This window comes from Fukomys damarensis, unplaced genomic scaffold (assembly GCF_012274545.1).
Source record: "Fukomys damarensis isolate Sample0158 unplaced genomic scaffold, DMR_v1.0_HiC HiC_scaffold_37, whole genome shotgun sequence".
Lineage (NCBI taxonomy): Eukaryota > Metazoa > Chordata > Mammalia > Rodentia > Bathyergidae > Fukomys > Fukomys damarensis.
This window is the reverse complement of record NW_022900949.1, coordinates 2,334,272-2,351,380: the sequence shown is the minus strand read 5'-3', so window position 1 is coordinate 2,351,380 and position 17,109 is coordinate 2,334,272. Positions and strand designations below refer to the sequence as shown.

Here is a 17,109-nt window from a genome sequence, read left to right as displayed (position 1 = left end):
GTCTCTGGGATGTCGGGGCCTGCTGACATGGTGGCAGTGGGGTCCGGGGACGGCGCTTCCCTGCTGCCGAGGCTCGAGGGTGGGTGAGGCCAGGTCGGAGGGTCACAAACGCTGCTGACCATGAGGTGGAAGGACACAGCGCCCGGCTCTTTGCGTTGTAGGGCTGGGACCCAGGTCCTCGTGTACGTTAGGCCAGCCCTCACCCCACTTATGGGCTGGGCAAGCACCGCTGGGCAAAGGGGAGCCCTGCCTGCACGTCCTGCCAGGCCAGGGTGGAGCCAAGCCAGGATGTGCTGCGACGCAGCAGCAGGGAACGCAGGGGTGAGTGTGTGGGGACAGGGGCTTTGCACTTTTGTCCCGACTGCCCTATCTGGGCCATGGGAAAGCTCCCTGCAGTGGTGGCAGAGATGGCACCTATCTGCAGAGCCAGGGCACAGAGAGCACAGAGGGGTGGCAAGGCTGTCAGGGCCATGGTGGAGCACCCTCCACCGCTGCAGTGGGCAGCAGGAGAGAAGCAGAGCAGAGGCGGTGGTGCAGGCGCTGTCGCCTCCGAGTGCCCAGGAGCCCTGGGGCCGGGGCAGGGGCACGGCGCTCAGCTCCAGAACACCATGGAGGGACGTTCCTAATGGGCTCCCCCAAGCCCGGACATCCTCCTGAGGTTTCTACCAAGGGCTTTTGGGGAGCAGGGGTCACTGGCCTCCTCTTCCTGGGGGAGTCAGGGTGGAGGTGGGCACTGTCTGGTGCTGGTGAGAGGCAGGCAGAACTGGGCTCTGGGTCTGGCCCAGATCTCGTGGTGCCATGGGGTACCAGCCTCCTCACAGGACCCAGCAGTACCCCGACACCCCTGCCGCAGCCTCTCCCTGAAGCCAGGCATCCTTTTCTGCCCACACTCTGGAGGGGCAGATACTGGGCAGGCAGACCGGCCCCATGTCCCAGACACTTGCCATGCCTGGGGGCACAGCCTCAGACCAGCCCAGGACCCGAGGTGACCCCGGCTGTAATGCCAGCCAGCTGGGCCTGGAGGTGCTGAGGGCTCCAGGTGTGTGTCCCTGCGGCTGCCCTTGGGGAGTATGCACCGGGCAGAGGCCCGGCCCCAGCCATCCCTCATCCCACAAAAGACATCAGGCTGCCAGGGCTGTGCGAACACCCGCTCTGCACAAGGGCTGGGCGGCTGTCCTCATCACAGCCTGGTACCCGGAAGGAGGTGCAGCACCATACCCGCAGGGCCGTGGTGAACTGGGCTTCCGCGTTATCCATGCAGTTGACAGAGACGCAGTACAGGCCCTGGGGAGGAGAAGATAGTACGGAGTGGTTCCAGGGGACCTCGGATGAGGGCCACGTGCACTGGCACCTGGGCAGGGTGACATACGAGTGACCTCGCTGACTGCTATATCCCGACACCAGACCACATCCAACTCCCAGGCCTATGGTGACTTGGGATCGGAGGCGCCAGACAGAACAAAGCCCATTGGGAAGGCTCCAGACCTTGCCTGGGTGCTGGGAACAGGCCATTCACCAGTGGAGTACTGGAGCCCACACTCACGCCCTGGGCACTCACCAGCAGCGTGTGCAGCTGTGCAGCATGGTTGGAAAAGAGCCGGGGTGATTGCTGGCACAGCTGGCAGACCTGGGAGATCTGCCGGGAGAGAGAAGCTCGTGGTCACAGGTAATCCGGGACCAGGCTCCTGCAGGATGTGCCCCACCTCCCCTTTCCCACAGGGAGCCCACCTGAGCCCCAGAGCCCGTGTGAGGGGGTGTCCTTCTCGGGACTGACAGGAACACTGGGACTCTGCATCAGATCCTTGATCTGTCACGGTGGGTGGGACCAGGAGCACCGAGGGACAGCAAGAGCACTGAGGGACACCCTTGCCCAAGCCGCGAAGACTTGGAGACCTCCAGTCACCTACCTCCTGCAGCGCGGTGGCCTTGTGGCCCGTGACGAGCCGGCACATGATGATGTGCTCCAGCAGGATCACTTGGAAGGAGGACAGGATGGGACTGCAGTCCAGCACTGCGGGCGGAGCCAGGCATGGGTGTGTGCACTGAGGCCCACGCCATCCCTGCTGCCTGCCTGTCATCTCTGCGTCCCCCAAGGTGCGGGCGCTCAAGCCGAGGCTAACTGTAACGGCTCCCAGAGGAGGAAGTCCCGGCTGGGACGCAGCTCTGTGGAGAGCCTGCACTTGGCCTGCACGGGGGCCTGGCTTCCATCCCCACCACCCCAGTACCCCCAAAAGCCAACTTTTGGCTGGGGAGGGCAGCAGAAGTCCATAGTTCCAGCTACTTGAGAGACTGAAGCAAAAGGATCGCATGAACTCAGGAATCTAGATTTATCTAGGTTACACAGTTAAGACCCTGGCCTGCAGAAAGGAAAACTCCTAAGGGACATTTTTGATAATCAACCTCCTGCCCTGAGTGTTCAAGGAGCATTCTGCACACAGGGATCTAGAAGTGCCAGAGCTGCCTTCCACTCTGAAGCCCTGAGATGGGGCTGTAGGCAGTGGCAGTCCTGAGTAGCTGTCCTCAGCCCGGATGCAGACACACTGGCCACGGGGAGGAGAACCGCAGCTCCCACGGGCTCTGCGGACTTCTGCAGGACTGCTCCAGGCACAGGAAGCAGATACGGAGAGCAACATGGTGGAGAGCCAGCCAGAAACACGGGGCACTGGGTCTGGGACGGACAAAGATGCCTGGTCCCAGAGGACTAGTGAGCAGGCAAATGTGGAAAGAACCCCTGACCTCAAAAGGATATACTCCAGGGCCAGGGATTTAGCTCAGTGGCACAGTGCCTGCCTCAGAAGCACAAGGTCCTGAGTTTGATCTCCGGTACCAGAAAAAAAATTTAAAAAAATAATAATAATAAAAATAAATAAATAAAAGGATCTGCACCACACTGGCAAAGAGTTCTGGGTTTTTTGGTGATAGGAGCTTTAACTTGCTCAGGCTGGGCTCAAACTCATGATTCCTCCTGCCTCAGCCTCCTAAGTATTAGGACTTCAGGTGTGCACGACTGTACATGGCTTTGCTAAGGGTGGAGTTCTGCTGCCAGTCTCACCCTGGGTTGGTCACAACATTGGTGAGAATTGGTAAAAGCAGCCACAACTTGTCTTGGCGGAACACCACCATTCCGACAGACCCCAACAGGGTTCTGCTAACCCACAGGGCTCACATACAGGTGGGAGAAGGAAATGCGCCGAGGGCCCAGGTCAGTCGGGGGCCTGCTCTGCCCTCATGGTGGTCCCAATGGCTGCAAACAGGTGGGATAGCACCAGCAGTGGCAGCCGCTGCCCGCTAGGGGGCACAGCGAGAGCACAGCACACTCACTCTTGAGCTTCTCCAGCTGCATGAGGGCCTTGTCTGTGTACTTCTGCGCTTTCTCCAGGTAGCCGGCCTGCATGGAGTGCATCACAGTCACCTGGCAACAGAGCAGGCGGCAGTCAGCTCGGCGGGGCCCTCTCCCCTCCCAGGCCCGGCCGCTGGGACTCACCAGATAGACGAGCACGCACATGTGCTCCTTGGGCAGCCAGTGGAAGAGGTCGGCTGGGTTGCTGGGCAGGATCTCATCATCGTGCAGCGTGGAGATGGTCTGGATGCACTGCTGCAGCTGCTTCAGGCAGGGCTTCACGCTCTTCACCTGCGTGCACACCACACCTGAGCACGGGGCCACTCCGCTCCGCCTGCTCCCGTTCCTCTGTGGGCACCGGGCACTGGGCCCGCAGAGGGCCCACCCACGATGCTGCCTAAGTGCCACCTGGCCTTCCTGCAGCCAAGCCCGTGTAGGAAGGAAGGGGCTGGGCAGCTGGTGGGGGCCTGGGTGGGACGTGGTCTCCCGACAGGAACTCGGCTCTTACTACCTGGCCTGTCTGCACGGAACGTGAACCCAGGCCCCTCAAGCATCTCTGAAAACTGGGGACTGCAGTCTGCTGAACACTGCCTGCAGGGCACAGTGGGGCACAGGGTCTCCGAACGCCAGGCTCCATCTGTGGCTCCAGCACCTTGAGAGGCTGTGCCAGTGGTCACCCCGAGTGGGCCCCCCGACTCCTGAAAGACTGAGGAGGTCACCAAGCTGGGGCACGCTGGGAAGGGCACAGGCCATGTGGGGATGCTCGGGTGGTGACAGCAGAGAACCCCCAGCGAGACCCTGGCTGTGCCCAGGGAGGCAGGAGAGGCCGCACATTGCTGTGCTGACGCAACGCAGCGGGGCCCACGAGCACAATGGTGCCAGGCATGTGCCAGAGCAGCACGGGGCCTCCACGGGAAGGGACGACGGAGGGGGACGGTCCTGTGTCCCCGACACTCCTACATCCCTGCCGCGAGCGGTGGAGCCACGCACCTGGCCAGCATCCAGGTAGTGGGTAACCTGGAGCACCAGGAAGAAGACGCGCAGCGACTCCTTCTGGATGGGGTTCCCCTGCCAGTTCTCCACGATCTGCCCGCACAGCGTCAGCAGCGGGTGCACCTCCTGCAGCTTGCGCTCCATCAGCAGTAGCTGGCCGGGCGGCAGGGCACAGGGCTCAGCTGAGCGCACCCCAGACCCCGGCGGCCCCGACCTTGCTTCCGCCTCTCCCTGGAGTCGAGGGCCACCCAGGCAGGGCCTCCCCTTGGGGCCGCCCGCTGTGTGCGGGTGTGGGCATCGCCAATGCCCGGCTTCCACTTACCATGCCCTTGCTGAGCAGGAACAGCGCCCTGGAAAGGGAGGTAGGGAGTCAGGCCTGCAGCCTCCTAGCCTCCTGGGGTAATCGGCTGCCCAGGCACCTCGGACCCGCTGGGCCTCAGGGACAGCCATGCGGATGACAATCACCAGTCCCCAGTGAGGGCACCTTTTATTCACAGGTCTGCCACAGTTGGTCCCATCCTGTCTGTATTGCCCTTTTGTACATCTTAGTACTGGAGAGGTCTCGAAGCCCAGCAGGCCACGTTCTGGGTAGGGCTGAGGAGGGCACCCTGGGTGCCACCTCCGTGTCTGACACAGCAGACAGGCGTGCGGTCAGAGGACACACAGGGCAGGGGCAGGAGGCAGGCCTGGCTCCTGAACGCCTCAGTACAGCATCTGTGAACCGGGCAAGTCCCCTCCGGATTAAAGGACAAACTCGGGGAGACCTGGGACGTCAGCAGCCACATCTCCTCACCCTCAGCCCTCGGCCTTCTGGAGGCTGCCCTGCCTCTGCGCACCCTCAAGGCATGCACGGCATGCGGGCTGTCCTCAGCAGAAACACTGAGATGAGCATGGGGGAGGCAGGCAGGGCCCCCAGGGTGCTGTGCTGGGGTGCGGGACGGCTCAGGAGCGAGCACTTCCTGAAGGTGGAGCCCCGGGGTCTGTGCCCAGCACTGCGAAGTAATGCAAGCCCCGGCTGCAACTGCGCTAGCCTCAGAGGCTTTGCGAGCCGGTCTGCTCAGAGTCCCACCATGCAACATTGCTTCCTGAACTTCACAGGTGAGCGAGGAGTCCCACCCAGGAGGTCACGGCTGCAGCTGCTCAGTGGCAAGAAATGTGCACTGGGCAGCTGGGCTCCCTGCCATGCACGCCAGTCCCCGCCATCACCTGACTCGAAGTCAGTGTAACGGCCTTGCAGAGGCCCCCATGCTGCCACTCAGGAAATGCGTGGGTCCGGAGGGTCAGAGCCTGGGACCTGCAGCACTGACCCTCGGTGGAGGCTTGGACCGCCCACGAAGGCCACAGACGTCACAGGCTTGGGCCCCAAGAGGACACTAGCTCATGCTCACAAGTGGCCGTGACTGCTCCATGGGCTGGCCGTCAGCACACCTCGCAACAGCAGCAACACACAGGTCGCGGGGCGGCCTGAGACATGGGGGGCCGGGCCAGATGGTGTGACAGGGTGGCCAGATGCTGGCTCCACCCACCCGGGTAGCATCCCTGAGGGGAACAGCATGGGGGGGGTCCATGTGGTGCCAACACCCTCGGAAGTCACAGAGGTGTCTAACACACGGTCCACCTCTGGATTTGGGCCCCTTTCTTTTTTAACACTACGAAAAAAAAACTATACATAAAAAAGGAAGTTTTATAACTCACACACATAAACAATAACACTTTACATGCAGGCCAACACAATTCCTCTGTACTCAGGGCGGCCCAGGCAGGCCAAAAGGTCGGACACCCTGGAGGCCAGAAGGACCATTCCCAAGGCCCAGCATGCTGGTCTGCTAAGGAGCTGCTCTGTGTGGGGACAGAGAAGACAGGCCTTCACAGACGGTGCCCAGGGACACTGGCCTCTGACCCTTCAACTATGAACCCTGGGCAGCAGGCTCCCAGGGCTAAATGGCTTCGTGCACACCACCACCCTCTGCCCCTTCTTTCACACCAACACCACCTCACTGTCTTCTGCTCTCTGCCAAGGTCCTTAGCACCATGAGCTGTGGACACTGAGGCTGCCACCTATGGCAGGGCCACATGCTGCCAAAGTCATCGGCACAAAGAAGGGTAGCAGCCAACAAGTCCTGCGGGCACCTTTATAATTCCAGACAGGCTGCAGACGATGCTGGCTGCCCCTCGGCCAACTGTAGCTATTTATTTCATAAACCAACAGGAGAGGCGATGCCCTGCTTTAACCTGCGTGGGGTCAGGAGGAAGATGCTCTCTGTACGGGAGGGCGCAGTGGGCGGCACCTACCGTGTGTACTCGGATCCCACCACCCGGGCGTACTCGGCCCCCACACCCAGGAGGTCGCAGGCTGATACCAGGTCCTTCTCAAGCGTGTGTAGTTGCTGCGAAGGAGAGAGCAGACGCCGTTGTTGCTAGCGCATCTGTTTCACAGGACCCAGCCTGGCTGCTCAACTGAAGCAAGCCCACCTGCACCTCCCCACATCAACAAAACTGCCCTAGCGGCAGCGGTGTGAGCTAAATTAACCAATTATCTCATCAGCCTTAACTGTCCTGGGCGCAGAGCTGCACTCGCCTGCCTCACCAAGAGTACACATCATCTAACCCTAACGGTGCGGAGTCAGCAGCTAAGGCTCACAGCCCGGGTGACGGCACCCAGGTGTGCTCCTGAGTGCTTCCTGGTGGCCTGCAGGGGTCCCAGTCAGGAAGGTGACCCCAGTATGCTGCGGGGCTGCCGAGGACTCCCCAGCCTGAGTGTTTAGCAGAACTTTAATCCAACAGCCTGAACAGGGAGACCTGCACCTGCTCAGCTGTGGGAGCAACACTGGGGGCTTCAGCCTGGGTCTTGTGGTCCCCGAACACACACCGCATACTGAGGGTGACTGCCGGGCCACTACCTCCCTGCCGGCAGACACGCGTATTGGGGAAGATTGGAGGAGACTATGTGCACCGGACCGACGTGGGCTGTGGGGGATGGGCCCTGGAGACCCGGAGGACAGCCTAGCCTGACCCTCCTGGGACAAGAGGGTCACTGGCAGGTTAAAGGTCCCCATGTCCCACCCACTCAGGGTGACAGCTTGGTCACCGCCCTGGTACTCACAGCAAGCTGGAAGAGTAGGCGGCAGTGCCAGTACGGGGTCTGCTGTGAGATCTGGATCGCCTTCCGCAGCAGTGGCTTTGCTGCGTCCACAGAATTCTGAAAGGAACAGTCACGTCGGGCAAACGAGCCAGCAGTCACGGCTTGGTGCAGCTGCCGGCCACAGGCCGTTCCCGATCGTGCTCGCTCAGGGCTCTTTCGTGTTGGCAGTTTATTGAAAGAAAAAAGACACTTCACTGGACTCGCTGGCTGAGAAGTCTCTGCACCACTCTTAGAATAGCTCCTCATCCAGCCACACTGAAAGTAGCTGGAATTAAATCCTGCACAGTCACACAAATGCCCGCCCCACCTTCCCCGCGCTCACACCGGAGCGTGGTGCCATCGGTGTGAGGCACTCGCTGCCTGCCTCGGGGCCACCTCAGGTCTTCTTTACTGTGAGGCTGGCGATGCAACCAGGGTCTTGCGCATGCTAGGCAAGCGCTCAATGACGCAGCTACACCCAAGCACTTTTTAGTTTTTATCTTGAGGCAAGGTCTCACTAATTTGCCCAGGCTGCCCTCAAATTTTTGACCCTCCAGCCTCAGCCTCCTGCCTCCTGAGTAGCTGGAATTATATGTGTGTGGCACCTCGCCCAGTCACAAGTCTTTATTCAAAAGCGGGGAAGGCAATGCTCAGCTGCAACTGAAATCAGGGACCAGATGAGGACGGCAAACCTACATGGACCTCCTGGGCTACAGAGAAGGCTGTTTTCGGACCGGATTAGAAAAGGGCTCTGCGGCCCCTGCCACCGCATGATGACCCATGAAAACCCTCTGAGTCCTTGAGTTCTGCATCGTTGCAGTCAAGCAACCACAGGTCCAAAGTATCTGAGGGCTGGTCACGAGCGTGGGGGCCTTCACATGTGCAAGGCCCTGGGTTCAATCCCCAGTGCTGCCGTGAAAGAGAAAAAGAAAACCTCTCCTCGCCCCTAACAACAGAGTATGAACTGTCCACACGGCATCGCATGGTGAGGCAGCCAAGTCAAACTACAGGTGATTTACCTCGTGGAGGGGAGGGCTGGCGGCCGCATAGAACAAAGCACTTGCCTGGCAGGCCAAGGCCCTGGGGCCTGCCCCAAGCACGGAAAAAAAAAAAAAAAAAAATCAATGAATAATGATGAACACAAGGAAAGATGTGTATAGGCTCCTCTGGATGACACCTCACGGGGAAGTGAACTAAGGACCTTGCGCTTGCCGGGCAGGTGCGGTGCCACTGAGCTACATCTCTAGCCCATCACCACGCATTTTACAGCAGGGCCTTGGCAGCTCATGGTTTTGATAACCGAAGAGAGCCCCAGAATGACTTTCCCAGGGCTGGAGAGGGTGCCCCATAATCAGAAATACTCAAGAGGCAAACAGGTGCGAGGACGCTGGTCCCAGCCTGCCATCCCAGTCACTAAGGAGGCACAGAGGCTATCTGAGCTCTCGGTGGGAGGGTCCAGCCTGAGGCAGATGACATTCTGGCTCCTGCAAGCCCCAATCTTTTTTTGGGTGGAGGGGACTTTTTGAGACAGGGTTTCCCTATGTAGTACAAGGTCCGGGCTGAGGCAATCCTCCTGTCTCAGCCTCCTGAGTGCTGGGATTACAAGCATGTACCACCACACTGAGCCCAAGCCCCAGCCTTCCGTCTTCCCGCAGGCCATGGTGACAGAGAGACTCTGCTTTCAGAAACCTCGGTCTGTTCTTACCTCTTGACAGTACAGCTCAGACAACAGGCTTGCCGCTTCAAACTTCACATCTTCAAATTGTGGGATCTGGTGGCGTCCGGTTAAGAAAAAACACACTGCAGAGCTGGGGATTTAGCTCAGGGGCTCCTCCACCTGCCTCGTAAGTGCAAGATCCTGAGTTCAATTCCCGGTATCAAAAAAAAAAAAAAAAAAAAAAAAAAAAAAAAATTTTAAAGAAAGAAAGAAAGAAAGAAAGAACAAACACAATGCAGCCCAGCAAGGCCGTGTCCGTGTCCCATGTCCTCCTGTCCCCAGCGATCCCCAGAGCTCACAGTAGGCCAGTCTGGGCAGGGTGAGGCAGGGCGGCAAGGGGACCCTCCAATGGTCTAAGGGGCGGACTCCAGCTCTGACACGCTCCTACTTCCAGGGCATGGCTCGGGGCGGGCACAGGTCAGGGGCAGAGCATTTGCAGAGTAGGTGCCAGGCCCTGGTCTCCACCTTCCTGCCTCAGAACCACAAGACAAATAACAGAGGAGGCTCCCAACAACGAAAGGATACTTGCTGTGATATCAACCACTGAAAGAGAAGGAAAAGGGATTAATTCTGGGGCACATGCTCAGCCCCTGGCCACTGGCTCGGTCAGGGGCTTACACAGGTCATCTGTCAAATCCAAGGTGGCCTCCTCGGCCCAAGTAGCAAGGACAAGGCGGGCTTCAGGGCAGTGGGTGGTGGGTGCCCCGCTGACCTGGAGGAGAGGCTGGCGCTCAGACAGGGGCAGGGCCAGAGGTGACTGGGCCCTCGAGTCCCCCGTGTGCCAAGCACAGCAGGCTGCCGGTTGGGCAGGGGATGGACAAGCCTGACATGGGAAGCAGGTGCGGCTGGAGCGGGGCTGGGCCATCAGCCCATCCACTAGAGGTGACACCTAAATGATGTCCTCGGAGCCAGCGGGGCAGCAGAAGATGGCAGTGAGCAGCAGCGCCAGCACCAGACTGAGCTGCAGGCTGTGGTTCTGGGACCACTGTCACAAAGTCCACACTCTCCAGGGCCAGGGCTGGAGCAGCACTTGGGACCTGAGCACAGATCTCACCACCCAATACCCCACTCACCCCCCAGATGCTTAGAGCCACTGCCCAGCCCCGTTCGGAGCCAACCCCAAAGCCCCCACTGCCCCTGCTCCATGGGATGGCAACACAGCATGGAAAGGGTGCCTGCGGCCAGGCCTAGAGGGTGAGGCTGAGAGCGAGCAGGAGACAAGGGGCCCCAGGGAAAGGGGAGCTGGGGCACAGAGGCAGAGAAGAGATCAGGAGCAAGGCACCGAAGGCCAGGAATCTGGGCTGAAAGGCCCTGTGTCCCAGTCATTCCTGTGGTTCTGTCCGGGCTGGAAGGCCTGTCTCCAACAGAGCCGAAGAAAAGTGCAGGTGCCGAGCCCTCCCCAGGGTCATGGTGCCCCATGCCTGCAAGCCCTGCCCTCAGTAGGCTGAGGCAGGAGGGTTGCTGTGAGGTCAGACAAACAAACAAGCACAAGTGACCAAGGAGGCCAGAGTTTCCACTGCCCTGAGGAGGAACCAGGGAGGCCTAGGGGGTGGCAGCCAGGGAAGCTGGGAGGGAGGGGAGCCCCGGAGAGGGAGAAGGCACTGAGAGCGCTGCCGGAGCAGCCTGTGTGCCCCTCCTGCCCACACCAAGAGCTGCGCATCCTAGACGGGCAGGGCCAAGGTCTGAAGTGAGCTGCAGCCCCGGAGGGAGCCTTCTCAGCTGGTGGGGGGACTGTGCCTCGACACAGCGGAGGAGCTGCCAGCTGCAAGGCCACACGGAGGGGAGGCCCTGTGCTTCTGGACACAAGGGCAGGGACAGAATCACACTTCTGGGGAGGAAGGCTGGGGATTGAAGGACAAGTAAGGAGCCTGGGTAGGTTCAAGGTGGGGCTCCCTCTCCTGCGTGAGTTAGCAACACTCTGGGTCACAGAAGTGAATTCCTAGTGCTCTCTGTGGTACCCAGGGATGGAACCCAGGCCCCTGCTCCTGCCAGGAGAATGCTCTACCACCGAACACCCTCCAGCCCAGTCCCTAGTGCTTGCCAGGTAAGTGGCGGAACCACTGAGGTAAATCCCTGGCTCTTTTGTTTGTTTTTGAGACAGGGTCTTGCTGGATCATCCAAGCTGGCCTCCAACGCCTAGTGACCCTCCTGCCTCAGCCTCCAGAGTACTGGAATGACAGGCGTGCGCCACCGTGCCCGGTGAGCCTAGTGCTCTTAAACACAGGTTTCCCAGGCCCACTGACCTGCCACCATTCTCTTCCCTGTGTGCAGTGGCACCCCTCTCGTGTCAGTGACAGGGTGCATGCTGGGAAATGCATCCTCAGGCCGTCCAGGCTGGGCACACCTCTCACTGCACTTCTACAAAACACAGCAGCTGTATCACCCAGCACTGCAGCTCACCAAACCGCCACCACACCTACAGTGCGTCAAGGTCAGAGCTGTCATGTGATGCACAGTCTACCACAAAAGGGCACATCAGAGAAGGCCTCATGGAGCCAGGCATGGTGCTACATGTCTGTCGTCCCAGTTTTAGGACGCTGAGAAAGGAGGATCACAAGTTCGAGCCCGGGCAACTCAGGGAAACCCTCAAAATAAAAATAAAGGGCTGGGGACACAGCTCCACGTACAGGCCCTGGGACTCGGCCCCACTAGCACCCACAGCCTCATGATGTGCTGCCTCTGCCCATGCCGTGCCCAGGCCTCATCAGGTCTCACCAGCTGAGGCTTGGCAGGCTCAAGTGGTGCACTCAGTGGCTTTTCTCCTCAGACTGCGAGCAATGGAACAGGCGCCTTCCTAGGCAAACAGCTTATTCCTTTCGCACCCACAGTTCTAACTTCTAAGCATCACAGGCATCCTCCTAACAAGAGTCACAGCTGCTGCTTCTCTTTTTTTCTGTCTGAAGACAGGGGCTCTAACTTGCCCAGGTTGGGCTCAAACTTGCGACCCTCCTGCCTCAGCCTCTTGAGTGCTGGGACGACAGGCGTGCGTCCTGCACCCACTCGTCACTGCTTCCTGACTGGGGCATCAACAGCAGTGCTGCTTGGGCTGACTTTCGTGAGGACATAGCTGCAGGCTGGCCTGAGTGTGGGTGGGGCAGTCATTCCCACAGCCTCACTCTTGCACCTGTAAAACTTGACCTCGAACTCTGCTACAGTTCATCCCTGGACCAGCCCCAGATCTGTGTGTGACAGGCTCGGCCCCAGCTATGCTGAGGTGCGGGAACCTATCAGAGGCGGGGCCTTGTGACAGGAAGTTAGGTCACTGGGGGTGGTAGAGAGGACGCAGGGTCCCCACCCCTCCTGCGGCCTCTTGTCACATTCTCCTGCTCAATGCACAGCCTCGTCATAGACCCAATGCCATGGCCAAGAAACGAGACTTTGGCTCTGAGACCGTGAGCTGAACAAGCCTTTCCCCTGCCCAAGCTGCTGGGCTCGTGTGCAGCAAGCCGGTGACAGAGCTGCCAGACTCACTCCCATCAGACAATGCACAGCCTCACACGTGCAGGAGGCAGGGCGCCTCGGACAACACTGCTACTTCGTTTTACTTTTTCTCTGTAATGTTAGAAAATAGTGGGGCCAGGGATTTAGCTCAGCGGTTCGGTGGCCTGCCTTGCAAGCGCAAAGACCCAAGTTCAATCCCCGGTACCAAAAAAAAAAAGAAAATAGTTTTTTACACCTCCTTTCTCATGATGGGAAAGCTGCTGGGCCCCTTGGTGCAGGATGGCAGCACCCCACCGAGCCACTCAAGAATATGAGGGCCATCAGGTGCCACTGAGGCGGAAGGGCCCCAATCAGCACTCCTGATGCCTGGGGGACTCATCGGTTCACGAGCACCTCAAGGCTTCCCATCCCCTGAGACGGAAACAACTCAAACGCCTGGAAGCCTCGGCCGGGTGTGCCCTCCGCTCAGGGCCCAAGTGTGGGCACCACTGGGAGAGGAGCGGGTGCACCTGTGGGTGAGCAGGGCCCGCAGAGGGCCCCAGAAGCACCATGGCGATTCCCAGGCAGGGACAGCATAAGCAGGAAGCCCTTCGGACGCCACCTCCTGTGCAATCGGCTTGGCAGCTTCTGCACAGGCCCATGTGGCCAGCGTGTGCCGGGGCCTGGGAGGGTGCAGCCTGCTCCTGGGGGAGGGGCCGGGCTAGGCGCGCGCCAGTGAGAGCTGAGCCTCAGCTGCGTGGCCTTCAGGAGGGACAGGCACATACTTAGCCACTTGCTAGGTCAGCAAACAGTGGGCTTCCAGCCTAACCAGAGGCAGAATTAACAAGCACTGGCCTGGCACAGCCTGGAATTGGTTTCCTAAGTCAGATGAACAAGCAGCCATAGGCTGAGGCAGGAGATTCACTGTGAGCTCAAGGCCAAGCCCAACTTGCACTACAAAATGACACCCTATTTCAAAAAAACAAAAAAAAAGTGTTTTTTAATTAAAGAAAGAAATTAAAGCAAAACAAAAACCCAAACCAGCAGCCCTGCTCCAAACGCACAGAGAAAATAAACACATATCAATATAGATACTGGCAGTTAGTTCAAAGAATCAACATCTGGATTACGGAAAGTAATAATTCATTTCGGAGAAGTAGCATTTGTTCCTTGGTGGATTCAAACCAGGAAAAATTTAATAATGATGATGCACTTTCCAGGCCCAAAGATAAAAAGGACTGTGTGATCAAAGGCAGGAAAGGCAGGCTAGGGGTTAGCTCAGGGTCTACCAGGCGCTTAGAACGCACAAGGCCCTGGGTTCAATCCCCATCACTGAGAATTAAAGGAAATAAGGGGGGGGGCCCTGATTATCAGGCACACTCTCTCGGTTCCACAGCAGATGTGCAAATGCCTGAAATGTCTGCGTCTGCCTGAAAGACAGGTGTGAAAACGGGACAGATGCCACGGGCTGCACAGATGGGAATGAAAACTCACACAGGGACAGGTGTACAGGAAGAGGAAACATAATGAGGGGAAAACGAAACAGGGAACACCATCTGACAGTCTGAGGAGATGGTTCTGCAAATTCTCTAGCTAGGACATTTCTGTGGAAAGCGACAAATTCTATATCACAAAGGATTTAGGGCCGGGGATTTAGCTCAGCGGTTCGGTGGCCTGCCTCACAAGCGCAAGGACCTGAGTTCGATCCAGGGTACCACAAAAAAAACAAAACAAAGGATTTACCAAGTCTCAGAGCACCCAGGAATTTTGACACCACTGCTAAAACTATAACCAAGAAAGGAAGACTTCAAAGGCAAGCCGGGCATGGTTGTGCACGCCTGTCATCCCAGCACTCGGGAGGCTGAGGCAGGAGGATCGCTGTGAATTCAAGACCAGCCTGGGCTACATACTGAGTTCCAGGTCAGTCTCAACTACATAGTGAGACCTGTCTCAAAAAACCAAAACCAAAACAAAACAACAACAAAAAAAATCAAGGGCTGCACATGTGGAAAACAAAAACATGTAGCTAGATGCGGAGTGCACATCGGCTGAGGCAGGATAGCTAGTTTGAGCAAAGACTGGGTGAAATCCCATCTCAAAAAAAGGGGAAGGGGGCCAGGGAGGTAGCTCAAAGCAAAGGCCCTGGGTTCAGTGTCCAACTGGAAAGGGGAAAAAAACAAGTAACAGGCTGATGCAGGAGGACTACAAGACTACAAGTTCAAGCCCAGGCCAGGTTCAAGGCCCTGTCTTAAAATTTAAAAATGTTCTGGGGATGGAGTTCACTGTGAAGGCCCTGGGTTCAATTACCCATACTTCCAAAAATACAAAACAAAAAAGGCAGGCTTTCATGTGAAGGATCCAGCTCCCAGATCCAGGCCCAGAGAGGCAGACATCATGGACAGAGAAGGCTATACTCTCAAACAAGCTACCAGGAAAGGGCCACAACCTCTCCGACGCTGATGGGGATGTCTATCACTTGCCCAGTCGTAGACTTGGTGAGGCATACAGGAAAGTACATCGTACATTCCTTCCACATATCTTACAAGGCAGCTGAGGGACAGAAACTGACATGCACAGAAAAGAGAGAAAACAACCTAAGCCCCAAGGCTCCCCTTCAAGCCTCCCTGGTATTGGAAACCTGGGGTAGCAGTGACCCCTAGGTCTGCTGTTTTCCATACACACAGTAGCTCTGCAGTCAAACGGGGTGGCTGCAGCAACGCACAGTAAGTCATCCGCCTGAATGTGGCCCTCCCTCAACCTGTCACACTGTCCTCACCAGGCTGTGAGGAGCTGACACGGTGCACCCATGAGGGGACCAGCAAGCGAAAGGCACAGCACGGGGGCCACTCCCAGACCATCCCAGAGGTCACCACACATGGGCAGCGCACACTGAGACAGCACAACTGGTGGCCGAGATCGCTAGCAAGCGGTAGAGATCGCTACCTGCTTGCCCGCTGGTCAGGCAGGGCACACAGCTTGGGCCCCTGCACAAAGGGTGACTCACGCTTCTCCTTCACAGCCTAACACTTCACAATCGTTCCCTCTGGGAATTTTCCACTCAGTATTTTTTAGATTGAAATTAATCGGAAATAACTGATACTCAGCAAAACTCGCAGAAAAGGGGAGACCACTGCAGTACTAAGCTCAAGGCCCAATTAAAGATTTCCTTTACTTAGTGCTTATTACTTAAGAGAAACATCCATGCAATAAAGAATAGCAGAGAATGATCAAGGAGAAAACGATCTCAAGAACGTGGAGTTACTGATCTTTTAAAAATATTTTATTGTTGTTACTCTTGGAGCCCTGAAAAGAAACTGGAAACTCTTTGTTCTGCAGAACTAGAAACCAGCAACCCCCTCTAAGACAAACTTGTTTTTTTTGGTTGTTTTTTTGGTACCAGGGATTGAACTCAGGACTTCACACTTGCCAGGCAATTGCTACACTGCTGAGTTACACCCCCTAAGAGAAGTTTTCATGCCCCTCATACTGGGGATGGACCCCAGGGCCTCCGGGCTGAACTCCACCCCCAGCCCTTTTATAAAATTTTGAGACAGGGTCTTGCTAGGCCCCAAAGTTGTCCAGGCTGGACTCAAACTTTTAACCTCCAACCTCAGCCTCCTGCAGTAGGATGCTGGGATTACAGGCGTGTGCCACCACTCCTGGATTTTTTTTTTTTTTTAAAGAGAGGTCTCACTACATTGCCCGGGGGGGCCTCAAACTCCTAAATTCAAGAAAATCCTCCTGTTTTAGCTTCCAAAGTAGCTGAGACTACAGCCACATAGCACTTCGCTGGCTGTGATTCCTTTTTTTTTTTTGGTACTGGGGGTCGAACTCAGGACCTTGTGCTTGCAAGGCAGGTGGCGGAACCACTGAGCTACATCCCTGGCTGTGATTCTTTTGAGGCAGGCACAGTGCCACTGAGCTAGATTCCAAGCTTAGGCTGTGATTCTTTTAATTCATTAGTTTAATTTTTTGGTACTGGGGATCCAACTTGGGACCTTGCGCTTATAAGGCAGGCGGTGGAACCACTGAGCTAAATCCCCAGCCCTGGTTGTGATTCTTTACTGAGTGGCTCCGGGAGAGAACAGAAGAAAAGCTGATAGCTGCATTAGGGGAAAAATGACCAGTTAAAGAATGAAGAGTTGGTCACAATGGTGCATAATTGTAGTCCCAGCTACTCAGGAGGAGGCTGAAACCAGAGGATCACTCTAGCCCACAATTTTGAGACCAGCCTGGGAAACACTGAAAAAAGAGAGAAAGAACAAAGGAGCCAGGGCTGTAATTCAGTGGTAGAGCATGTCCTTTAGCATGGGTGAGACCCTAGCTTCATTGCCAGGACTGAAAAAGAGAATGAAGATTTTTTGAAATGTTTGTATGGGGTTCAGCATGGTTGCTCATGCCTATAATCCCAGCACTCAGGAGGCTGAGGCAGGAGAATTGCCAGTTCAAGGTCAGCCTGGGATACACAGTGAGACCCTGTCTCAAAAAAAAAAAAAAAAAAAAAACCATTTGTAGGTA

General features: G+C 57.1%; 1 protein-coding gene across 5 annotated transcripts in view; it reads right to left on the bottom strand.

Moving 5' to 3' along the window:
• The window catches only part of Mau2 (MAU2 sister chromatid cohesion factor), a 32,716-nt gene that overhangs the window by 12,997 nt on the left and 2,610 nt on the right, over positions 1-17,109 (bottom strand). For 3 of the 5 annotated variants that reach the window (XM_010606502.3, XM_010606501.3, XM_019204886.2), the window contains exons 2-12: positions 9,697-9,714; positions 9,160-9,225; positions 7,437-7,628; positions 6,626-6,720; positions 4,656-4,683; positions 4,331-4,486; positions 3,485-3,631; positions 3,322-3,412; positions 1,908-2,011; positions 1,559-1,636; positions 1,219-1,284 (exon numbers count right to left, since the gene is read on the bottom strand). In XM_010606502.3, the coding sequence (XP_010604804.1) occupies positions 1,219-1,284; positions 1,559-1,636; positions 1,908-2,011; positions 3,322-3,412; positions 3,485-3,631; positions 4,331-4,486; positions 4,656-4,683; positions 6,626-6,720; positions 7,437-7,628; positions 9,160-9,225; positions 9,697-9,714 (1,041 nt within the window). The remainder of the gene's footprint in view (positions 1-1,218; positions 1,285-1,558; positions 1,637-1,907; positions 2,012-3,321; positions 3,413-3,484; positions 3,632-4,330; positions 4,487-4,655; positions 4,684-6,625; positions 6,721-7,436; positions 7,629-9,159; positions 9,226-9,696; positions 9,715-17,109) is intronic. The other 2 variants (XM_010606504.3, XM_010606503.3) reach the window with 1 other exon arrangement.